This window comes from Fopius arisanus, unplaced genomic scaffold (assembly GCF_000806365.1).
Source record: "Fopius arisanus strain USDA-PBARC FA_bdor unplaced genomic scaffold, ASM80636v1 scaffold00012, whole genome shotgun sequence".
Lineage (NCBI taxonomy): Eukaryota > Metazoa > Arthropoda > Insecta > Hymenoptera > Braconidae > Fopius > Fopius arisanus.
The window spans coordinates 1,438,805-1,451,595 of record NW_011887751.1 but is presented as its reverse complement, the minus strand read 5'-3'; the positions used below and the strand labels follow the sequence as shown (position 1 = coordinate 1,451,595).

Genomic DNA, 12,791 nt, shown 5'->3' with positions numbered 1-12,791 from the left:
TATCTACATTAGTTCGGAGAAAGTTTCGTGATATCGCTGGTTTTAAATGTTATGATGACCAACTTTTTCAAAATATTGATTATCATTTACCATATAATGCTGTATAGTAATTATCCCCATGCACTTATGGTAAACTCAAACAACCAATTATGGGGTCCTTTATATACCATAGGAGGCGTTACCATGCGAAATTGTATTTTTTTACTACATCTATCGAGTTCATTACCATCGAGTATTAGCATACCCTATGGTAAATATAATTACTATAACATAATAATACTACCTAAATTATAGTAATTTTTACGAGACGTTTTTACAAGATATTGATATAGCTCTCTCTATTATGGCTCTTTTTCCATGTGCAAGTCATCAACTTGACGTTGACGCTTTTGGGGCAACGGATTTGACAAGCAGTGCTCATTCTAAATTTCAATGTATCCAAATCGGGTAAATTGATATGATAATTTTCATGAATGATTTACCTCTGTTGAGTAGTAGAGTCCTGATGACACGAATGTATACTTTTCCATGTTTCGTTCTCGCAACGTGAAACAAGAAATCCGACACATCTCCATCACCTTCATGGATGTTAGCATCATCGAGGAGTTCTCTCAGAGCCTCCACTCTTTCCTCTTCAGTATTTTCATCCGGGGTCCCAAGTCCTTTTTCAAGATACTCAACAACTCCAATGTCCTCCCATAATTCTTGATCAGTGCCCGCACGATCATTTGTTCCAGCTGAGAGACTCTGAATGTTGGAAGGAGAACTGCACTGACTAGACGATGATTGTCGTAGGTACAAGGACGAGGGGGCTGATAAACCAGCATTTGTCACGTCTAATGCCAAAGAATTGAATGATGATTCTCCAACGGTCAGAATTGATCTTTCTGTTCCAGATCTGGAACTCGATCCTTTCGTATCGGGCTCCAGTTTTTTCATGTCATCCCTCACATTGGGGACCCGCCCTTGTTTAAAATCCCTGACCTTTCGCTGTCATTTTCACATATTTTTATTATTTTAACACTTCACTAGGCGAAATTTTCTTCGGTTAATCACTTTGTTTTAGGAAGAAAGTATGAAATTCCGATTTCCACTGCAAATAAATTCTAAACATGAGGGACTGAGCTACCCTTCTAGGAAATGGAGAAGTAATTTAAGTCATTGTTTGGTAATTAAACAATAACTATTGCTACGATTGAAGCGCAAATATCGATTTTCTTGTGAAATCATCCATTACAAAAATAATTCAACGACCAATGCAAAAGGTACTTTGTGAGATGTAAGACTTGAAATCAGGGAATTCTTTTGGTTCGATCAGTCAATTTATTAGTCACATACCTTGCTTTAATATGGATAACTGATTCGAAAATTAGTTATCAAATAGCAAGACGAGTGAAATCAATATCAATATCTTATATAGCTATTATACTTTTGGAAAAATGCTAAATTAACAAAAAATATTTTAAACGCTGGTTTTTATACAACCAATTTTTCAAAAATATATTTCAATAATCAGACAATCAACTGGAGTCTAGAGTCATGTCAATCAAGACCAATCAATTTAATTTTGGATTTCTGGCGAGTAATTATTTATAAAGACTAATTTTATGATATCTACACATATTTCAATGTCATGAATGTTACCAAAGTTATTCAAGTTCTGATCTCTCCGCTCAACGGAAATGAATTCATGGCGTTGGAAAAACGAGAAATTTTCTATTTTTCGACAACAAGGCGAATTAATTTTCTGATTCTGATGTAGTCTGCGTCGACTTTTCTCCGAGTCAAGGGTTTTTTTTTCGAATGTATAAAAACGATTAATTGGCTTCCGTCTTCCGAGTTAATTGACTAGATAATAAGTGGAGCGAATCAAGAATAAGTATCCTCTTCACTCAATTTATAATTGTGCCAAGTGGGTCAATTCTTAAATCTCGAAATTATGGAAGTAAAACACGTAATACTTTGATAAAAGAAATAAATATGTAGAGAGGAATTAAATTTTATGGAAAAAGAGTCAACCGTTAGGCTTCACTCTCTTGAAAATTAATGGCGATTTGTTCTACGGTTGAACGGATGAGAAATTGTCTCTCTTTTACTACATGTGCACTTTAAGTAACTCGAGTTTTATTAAATCTATTTGAATTTTTGAAAGGCGACGATTACATTCATTTACTAGGTACTGCTGTCAGCTATTTTCTAAAAAAAAAAGAGGAAAGTATGAATCTGGATCATTATTTCATGTCTCAATCCCAGAAGAATTGAAATCATGTGGATAGAGCTCCGGTAATTAAGAAAAAATTGGTGACAGTGATCGATAAAAAATCACCATCAAATTTATTTAACTTTGCAGTACGCAATCAGTGCATTAGAGTACAATTCAGAGGCAACAGCACCTCGTCCAAGCGAAAAAAGCAAATACTAAAGAATTTTTAATCTATTCGTTCATTAAGAATCCATGTAAATTTTAGGGTTTTCATCATATTATTATCTACGGCCGAAAACTCTGAATCTTTATTGAAATCTGAATGACCGCGGAAATGATTGGAATGCGTTTTTGCTTCAATGAAATCGTATCATGAAAAAGTTTTCGTCAATCACTCTTGGAAATCAGAAATACTATTTTATTCGTAATAACATTAGGTTTCCAAATTTTTGCAAAAAATACAGAAATTGAAACAAAAGTATAAATCGGAAAAAATATAATCAATCGCTACAGTAAATAATCGCTTGTTCTTAGAAGAACAACTCTCAAGTAAAGAAGAGGAATACAAGTAAATTTTTTGGAAGGAAAACCCGGACAAGTGAGGAACATTTTTCCTCAGAGGACATTGATACTTCGCCGTATGGTGATTTTTTAAAATATAGATTATACAGTTGTGCATTATATTTTGAAATATAATTTCTACTATGAGAGTTGAATTTTTAATTGGCCGATTCATTGTTGGATATCTTGATTGCTAAAATTGGCCACTCATCCATTGTTCATATAATCTGTCTTGGAATTCCGTAGATAAAAGGATTATTATCGATCGGATAATTAAGGAAATAAAAATATCACATTGTCCCAACGAAATTCATGATAAAAATATTCTTAAGTTATTAATTGGCAATTATCGTACGCGCAGATTGAAGATTGAATAAAAGTTCTATCGTTTATTTATCTTTGTGATTCAATTCATTGAGATGAATTTGACATTCACGACAAAAGTTGCAACGCAGAAACCTCAAATATTTTGAAATCCGAACGTTCTTCTAATTGTTCTCTATTAATTATTGATTAATTAATTAATTAATTCAGGGGAACCTATTGAATTTTAATTCACCTGAACTTATGGGCCCTACACTTTCGCCGCGTATAAAATAAGGAATATTAGGCAGGCTTATTGCGTTTAACAAGACTATGATATTGGAGAATTGAAACAATAACAGAAAAACCTGTGATTATTATCGTATCGAATAATTAGTTTTTTGCATTGAAATTTCATGTCGTCTATCCCCGTCTCAGGTCTATGTAAGTTCAGATGAATTGAAATAGGTGCTACATAACTTGAACATTATCTGAATAATCCCTCGATTTTTTTTCTTATTTATCGAGATAAATAGCGCAGAAATTCAGAAAAAACCGCACAGACCCGGAGATAATTTGTCCAAGAATTTAATCAGTCCGCAGTTACTCAGACGAGTAAAAAGTGTAGATTACAGAGCACAATTGAACACAATTGTTCATTTCTTTAAAAAAAATTAATTTACGAACATTTTCCTATCTCACAAATTCCAGACGACTAACTTGTGGCGCGATACCAATTGCGGTCTTTTACGAGACTCTAAAAGGTAAAAAACCCAGATGAAATTATCACAAAATCATCTTGGGACCATAAAACGTGACGATATTATGCAAATTAAAATTATAATTCTCAGGGTCACTTTAATAACACAATCTTCCGATTGAGGAATCGATTAAACTTTCCGAAACCGAAGGAACAACATCATTTTAATTCGAAAATCAAAAAGCAAAGATCAATGGAATTTAAAATTAAAGAAGGGGGCCTTTTATAACTTTTGATTTTGTAATAAACCGGAGAATGCGGCAAATGTCACTTGTTCAGTAGATAAGACTCTGAAATCACTTAAACACTCACAGCCAACATCTGTGATTCACTATCACAAAGAAATGCACGAATAGATTTTTCTTTTTTCTTTTCTACCTCAAGGATAACTGAAATACTGTAAAATAACATAGAGTTCGATCCATTGTATTGATACTCCAAACGCAAATATTATCATTTCCACAAAAACAAAAAAAAGTGCTCTAGATTCCAATGATTTCGTACGAAGAATCTCATACTTGCTCAGTACTCAATTAATTGATTGATTGAAAAATTATTTTTCTTGGTAGATTTTTGATAATCACTATTTAATTCGCACACTCTGTCGATAATTTTCGATGATGAACTGATGATTTAGGATTACGGGCTGAATTCGCGAGTAGATGTGACACGTGTTCGTGAAAAATGCGTGGTGCCGTGGGAAATGTACGAGTGTAACTAGATTCGATGAAAACCGCGAGTTGATTCGCCGACACATAGATAACTGGACTCTACCACCACTTTAGAATGGGTTTAACTGCGGAATGTAAGATTGGTACGTATATAGATAAAGTATGCGCGCGCTTCTCTCTTGGGACAGTTGTGTAGGGAAAAATCGACTCTTCCAATGACGTTTTATGAATGAAATTCAAAAAATTTCTTCCGAAGGGCACCGAGACAAAAATTTACTAAAATGTAGTAAATGTCGTATTTGTTTGCAATCGAAAATGACTGTTTTTATTAAATTAGATTAAAAACAATCAACAATATTTTTGAAGTAAGTAACAATTTCATTTATTTGATCTCTTGAATGATTCGCGCCAATTTACTGTTTAATATGTAATTATACATAATTAATTAAAGAAACAATTATAGAAAGTCAAAACAGATGAATGAATTATTTAATTTTTTTACATTAATTTTTCGTTAAATTTATTGAATTAAAAGCAAATCATTCAACTGAGAATAAAAATAGTTACGTCTTGTACTGAAAAAGCCGTGCTTAGTAAATTTTCGAAAAAAAAACAAGCAAACATTATCAATGAGGAAAAAATTTTGGGATTTCGTCTGAAGAATCCCAAAAACGAAGATATTTTTCTAATAACGAGAAAGGGAATTCTTCAAGTAAAGTAAAGTCTAGTTGAATCAACTATTCGAAAATTTTTTTAATTTCAAATTTATTTTTTTCACTTTAAGTCTTAGTTTTTTTAGACGTTGCCTTCATTTGAGAATTCGTTTTCTTTTCGCAAGCACGTGGACTCTCAGGTTTCTGCGGACTATAAAATAGTCAACAAACAGCTTGTTGTCGGAGCAATTAAAAATCATTGCAATTCTATTTATTTAGAATTTGTTAATTTTGGGCGAACTATGCAAAAATGGAAGCAGAAGGGATTGTTAATTACTTTTAACATTTAATTTTTTAACTACGAAATTATTCCATTTTCAATCAATAGAAACTAATTATTTCATCAATACTGTAGAAATCTCGCTGACAAAAAGCATATTAAGAACTTTGATGTACTATAAAGATAAACTAATTGAGGAAAAAAACGCAGGTTTGACGGTTTATTGCCTGACAGATGGATCTCCAGTAATTTCAACAATCACTGTAAGATAATCTACTACCACACGCTGACTAGAAATATTTTCTTGAATTGTTGCCATATAATTGAGGAGTAGAAAAAAATGGGCTTTTGACAATTTAATTTTGTTTTCAATTATAATTTTGTTCTCAACTAGAAAGCTAAGAAAATTTTATAATGTACAAATAATATTTTCAAATTATAGACATTATGGGATGAATTACTTCTTCTTTCGATGTAATTATAAAGTAATTGGATTTTAAAAAATGTGACGACTTTCATCGAACGTGAATTAGTGATACAAGAGTACACATGAGTACATGTACTCACATCGATGAGAAAACTTTCATCTAACTTAAGGTATTGGCACAAGAGTACGTGTGACTATATTTGCACAAAAATACAATTAAAACAACGTAGAGACAAAATAGAATTATGGATTCATTAAAAATCGTTGTCCACGTAAAAAAAATGATTTTTCAATGAAAATGACTGGATGGTTTTTAGTCTAAAACCATGTATAGTATTTTTGCGACATGTCTATTTTTGTACTCCACAAATATTCGTCAGTGAAATTTTAATTGATCTGATTCACTCAGGGCTTGCCCCTTGATATTTACGAGAGATTCAGGTGGTGGGAGTCTTAATAGAAAGGTATCGGAATATTATGTACATCGTAAGGCAGTCCTGAAAAGGTCCTATAATCGTCCAAAGCACCCCCCCCCCCCCCCCTATTCTTTCTCTGTTGACAGGATGAATATAATACACGAAAAGAAAAGACCAAGAAAAATGATTGTGCCGAGCACTTGCATCGTGATGTAAAATTCTAGAATACCAGAATTTCTTTTTTTCACAAATTAAAATTGTTGTAAAATCCTGAATTTTCTAATATATTCCGAAATTAATCGTATGCGACGCCATTAAATTTAGCAAGCAACACTATAACATTTAAAGATATATCATTTTTTATTGGAGTTTGAAGGAAAAATTGATAAAAATCCCTTAAAAATTCCTATCCCAATCGGTATTTTTTATTGTCCTTTCTCTTAACTTTTACTGTGCTACACGGGATTTTTTCCGAACATTTTTTAAACCGATCTGATTAGTTGGCGATGAATACCGAATGTTTCCGATTTTTGCCGAAGTTGAACTTAACGATGGTAACTGAAAAAATTTTACTGGGCGGCCTAGTAATTTTTCTTAGGCTAATTTAAGGGTAAATTAGGTAAATTTAATTTTTCTTAGGCTAATAATTTACATCGAGATTCTAAGGCAGCACACTAGTTTTTATCGGATTCACACGAAGTTCCTCGGTGCACATTGGTGCACATGTAGTTATCACTACATGGAAAAGTTAGATTTATCTTCATAAATGACAGGAAGAATGTGGGTTATGTCATCCCAAGGATCCCCAAAATCAACAAAAATCGGAGGAATGGAATGACCACTTTCATCCCGTCATTTCGGGACTAAAATCGAACTTTCCGTGCAGGTATGGCGGAAAAAAATGATTTTTAATTTAAGATTTCGTAAGTCCAAGTACAAATTCAAGCTGGTGAGAAGATTATCCAGTGTTTTTTCTAAACTTTTGAAAAGAATCACAGAACTGTAGAAAAAACCCATGAAAATGATTGCCCCACCACGGAACTTCGTGAGCCATTAAATAATAACAAAACGCAGAAACGTTATATCTTCTGCACGTCAGCCCCATTAATAGTGTGAGAAAAATTTTAAAAACGTGAATTCGAGCTGAAAGGGTTTCGAAAATTTTTAAGATTAAAATCTCAGATTAAGATTTCGCAACCGAACTCAAGATGTGAGAGTTGTAACTTAAGACATACAAAAACTTCAGTTTAAAAATAGGTAAATTTCAACAATCATTTGGATTTCCAATCGTAGAATGTGAATATATAGATCTAGATAGAGGTAAATATTCTCTCGCTGCTGTCAGTGCACAAAAACATCAGATAAAACTGGTACCCCTGTGGTACGTGAGCATCTAAGTTCTTCATGTACAGTCCCACTATTTCCAATTTGAGAAAAATTGAATGCATTAACGTTAACGAAAAACTTGAAAATTACCAAAGTCGACAAAAGATGAATCCTAATAAACATGAGTTGAGACTCGAATGTTTATAGTTAACAGTCAAGCTTCCAATCGAGACTTCCAAAGTAGTCAATTCAAAATTATTTTAAATCTCAAGCTGACATATTTGAAAGTCTTACGTGGAGAATTTCACAAGTTTTCACTTGAGACTTGAAAGTCTAAATTTAAGGGCTTCATTAATCTTCAGTTGGGACTTTCAAAATTCCCGATGAGCGATCACAAGTTCCACGTTGAAAGTGGATTTAGGTATTGGGTGAATATCCAATATATTTCAAATTGAATAGCTGCATGAGGACAGCGTAAGTCTGCCCACGGTTAAATATTATATTTATAGTAAATATTTATTACTAATGAAAATAATTAATAATTGCTTCGCTTTTGCGAATGATGTTGCCGATAGCTCATGGAGACTTCGCGATGATACAGAATTGAAAAAAAAAAACCATTACCTGGCAGTTCTAGATATACGACTCAAAACCATCGCTCCCTCCCCTCCATAATAAAAGGTTCTTAGATCCTTAAATAGGTAAATGAAATCTACACATTCCGCTATAAAACATCTGGAATGATTTGGTGGAGTTCTTCTAGATATTAATTGCATCTTTTTTTCCAATCTAAATTATTTATAATTATTAATTGGTGAAAAAATGAGCATCAACTCGTTCTACAGTGGTGTATTATTTGAGTGAATTGAAAACTGTAAATCGAGTTGTAAACTCATGAAACTATGGAGATAACAAACACTTAACAACTGTTTCAAACTTCCACTTCATGAGATCTTCCCACGAATTATGAAAAATTCATATGAATTATATTGACTAATTATGCGTCTGATGATATCTTGATCGACGAAAAATGTAGGCTACAGTCAACATTATAGAAGACGGATTAAACGTTAATCACCGCCAAAGCTGTTATTATCGTACTAGAATTTGTATAATACTCGATTGTCCTGAAATAATAATCGCTGTACAAGGTTAAAGAACCGTTGGAGCATTCAACGTCCTAGCTACAATATTTCTAAACGCATGGGCTGGTTAATAAAAAGTAAACCCCATTTTTGATTTTCTACCCCAGTGATCATATTTTAATCACTTTGGATTGAACAGTAAAAGAGAAATCATGATATAAAAACATGACTTTTAATCCCAGAAAATATCTTCTACACACGAACATCGCATGACTCTGAACAGTTTATATAATAGCTTAAGAAAGTTAACATAAAATTTCAATGCCACTAGAATATATTTAATGATTAAATGATCCGAAAAATATTTTTAAAAACTACTTTCTTGGGTAATTCTTCGGTAAAAAAATTGCATATTGTAAACACGTTCGATACTGCAGTCATTATTACTTGCGATTATAAAAAAAATGCAATGAATTAATACTTTTGTCTTCAACCTCTTTGCATTTTGTGTGGGCAAGTGCGATAAAATAAAATATTTTACTCACTGAAGTAGTTGAGTGTTTCTCGAATTTGATCCTGTGATAATTTAACGTCAGCTTCTTTTTGACTGAGTGCAGGTGTAGGGATAAACCAGTCTGCGTTCTCGTATCCTGTGAAGAATAATAAAATAGATAAATGTATTTTGGCAAACAATATTCGGATTACAATATGAGTATTCCCTAAACGAGAAGTTAGAGGTGAAAATTCTTGTCAGCGAGAGTCTTCTGCCAAATCCTCTTCTTCAATTCTGAGTTTAAAGTTTGACGAATAGAAATCATACATAACAATGTTTTACATCAAGTATAATTGATGATTAATGGAAGTCTGACAAAGACCAATGAACCATGAAGCCTCGAAAGTTTGATTAGAAGGAAAAGAACTGACAGGTTCAAGGCGTGGCCTCGAGGGCGCAGTGTCACTTCTGCTAATCATGAAACTTGATCCAAATGGACTTTTGAAGGGATTGAAATGAACAGTAAGTTGTTCAAAAATGTTTATCATTTCTTTACAAGACAGACAGTGAAGAGACCTTACCTTGAAACTGTGTGAGCGTATCAGCGCGAAGACGGTATCTGGGTATCTGTTCCTCCAGTAGACTTATTATCTCCACTTCTGGAAGCTCTTCTCCACTACACACGTCTGTAAACAATTGCACAGTGGACCGTTAGAAATTGAATAATGCACATGAGAATTTTATAGGATCACGTAGGTGTTATTCTACCTCCGGAATATGGGAATTTTTTCCACTGTTATTGCTATTCAAAGGGATAATGAGAAAATACGATGGAGTTCTATCTTTTTCTCAAAGTTCAATCAGCACTTGTTTGTCCATTATTTAATTCCAGAAAATATCTACCGGTTTTCATGACGGATATTTGTCAGCAATTTAATAATATCCATTTGATTGGAAAATCAAAAATAAAATTTGGACAAAGGAGATTTTGAAAACTGTTGAATTTCAAATTGTAAAAAATAAGAATTGAATTAGTTCACACTTTTTAAATTAAATTCTGTGGACTCCTTCGGACGCCTAATGTAAATAAAAATTGAAAAGTTGAAATCGTTAAGATTGATATGTACAGAAATAAAAGATTGTGAAAAATTGATCGTTTCCCTCCTTTTAATATTTAATAAATTCGAAATTTATAGTGATCATTTCGAGAGAGTGGCACGAATAATGGAATTTTTTTCTGTACTCACACACAGATTTAATCGGGAAAAATAACGATCTAGTGCGGAACAGACGAGGGATACTCAATCCAGAAATAAAACGCGCCGAAGAATTCGCCGAATTTATTCTATTGATGAATTGAATAATTCGTTCAGGATTCAGACTCGTATAGCAGGAAATATTTGTGATTTTTGTTCGTTATTTTGTTCATCGTGTATTTAACTTGATAACGTGAAACGTAAGAAAAGGTTTACAGTCGGTGCCATCCATTTTCACCTGTTCGTCAATTTAATTATCAATCTTCCTTGTTATTTCAGAGATTTGATCAAACTCTGCCTCGTTATTTTGATTCGCTTGCTCTTACGCATAGTTAACACATGTTCATCCGTGAAGTATGACATTCAAATATCGCACAAGAAGCGCGAATGATAAATATTTAATCGATTCCGTCTAAAATTTTAGATATTAGAAATGGAATGACGAGAAAAGAATGTAAAATTCACAGAAGATATCGCACTATATTATTTAGATCTTTTACACATTTTTGCAAAATCTCAGTGCAAATAAAAGTAAATTAACAATATGCATTCGACGTCATTTGCGATCATTAAATATTTTCAAATATAATCAAATGAACCTGGAATATAATAGATGAGACACACAGATAGCTAGGATTAAAAAAAATAGATGAAAAATTCAACATTAGAAAAAATTTTATTTGAAAAATATCAACATTTAGGGGAGAGCTCGGCAAAAAAGACACTTGCGGGAAAACGTTTTAACTTATTCACAGTTAATTTTTTTCTCCCAAATAAATGTTGAAGACAGTCTAACAGTTGATTTAATTATTTATTTTTGTTATACTTTTATTTCCATACTTTTTTTATTTTTTAACATTAAACATTTAAAAAACATTTTAAAAATTGAACCTTTCGATTCATCCCATTTTACCCGCATTCCATTGTGCCCGGGTCTCCCCTAGTTATTAATTATTTCCTCATTTCAACAATATAACAACGGAAAAAATTGTTTACGCTGTGATAAATTTGGATATTTTTAATTCCCTGTAACTAATAACAATCTCAATTAAAGAAATTTCCATGACATTCAAAAATAATGAATTATTGCAGCAAAAAAAGGAGGCGATAAATAGAATTCCTTTTGAGCACCTCCAAATTTACTTTTTTTTTAGATTTCATAAGACAGTTAATTGAACAAATGATACGGAAAATTATGAGTTTCGGGACAATTACGTTTTCACGCTTGGACGCGTAATTCGAATATCAGTGCGCATTATGGAGAAACTGAGAGCAAGGGAATATCCGACAGGTTTGCCAACTCATCAGATATTTGAGTATTGATTCAATCCTTCAAACAGCATTCAATAAGAATAATTTCACACTCGTAAGTGATAGGAAAAATTAATAAATTGTGATTAAAAAAATCAATTCTTAAAAAATTTTAAAAATGGTCATTCAAATCGTCACGCATGAAAACATTGGAGTAATTTATCTTTTTAATCTTGTAATTTACGACATTCAAAATCTTAATTTACAGACCAGAATGATTAATTTAGTCATGGGATAATTAGCCTAAGCCTGACATTGAATCGATTACAGAAAAACAAAAAATTGTAAGTATAAATTGATGAAAACAAACCGAAAAAAATGAGTCATTAATTTCGGAGTATTATTTATGAAAGACCGTAGAAATTTAGTTTGGAGTTATTTTGAATGATTATGCCTTCAAATTTGAAGTTAAGAGAGTTTAGTGAAGTAAAATGTATTTCGAAAATGCAAAGAACTCGACAAAATTGTTTTCAATACATTGACAAGTCTATTGCTCAACGATATCCAAAATTTCATGTAGTCTACTAATAACATAGCAATAAAAAAAAATCTCCAAGTTACCACTTTCATGTAAGATTCAATTGGAAATCGATAAATTCCGCATTTTTCCACATTGCCGACTGATTGATAACAATATAGAAAATACCAATTCCCCTTTTTGCTTCATGTGGAGTAATAATTTTCAAATTCATTTTTATTGTTATTCTATTGAAACGCTGCTTGAAGTTTTGTGTACTTGCTCAGTAGATGCAATATATAAAAACATTTCCGCTAAATTTTTTATGTTTCAAAATTAATTTTGTTAGGACGTCCTGTGTTTTTAAAGTAGAAATTGTACTATTTCTTTTTCGGAGATATTTGTTCCGGATAACTTGCTTGATAGTCCCTAGACGTTTGGAGATAATATACTTTCTTAATTTCCTGATGGAACAGACAGTCAATAAAATCAATAATCTGATGTCCAGTTCTTCTTTCTAGGTGTCACTTTAGGTTTAGATTTCATGCACAGTAAACCCCAATTTTTCGCTGTAAATGAAAAGGAATTC

The 12,791-nt window shown here is 32.3% G+C and overlaps 1 protein-coding gene across 9 annotated transcripts in view; it reads right to left on the bottom strand.

The window, feature by feature from the left end:
- milt (trafficking kinesin-binding protein milt) overlaps positions 1–12,791 on the bottom strand; it is a 43,121-nt gene that overhangs the window by 24,211 nt on the left and 6,119 nt on the right. For 2 of the 9 annotated variants that reach the window (XM_011299027.1, XM_011299028.1), the window contains 2 exons: positions 9,760–9,864; positions 9,231–9,335 (listed from right to left, as the gene is read on the bottom strand). In XM_011299027.1, the coding sequence (XP_011297329.1) occupies positions 9,231–9,335; positions 9,760–9,864 (210 nt within the window). Of the gene's footprint in view, positions 1–482; positions 1,423–1,644; positions 2,600–3,754; positions 4,565–9,230; positions 9,336–9,759; positions 9,865–12,791 lie in introns of those variants that run through there. The other 7 variants (XM_011299019.1, XM_011299021.1, XM_011299022.1 and 4 more) reach the window with 7 other exon arrangements.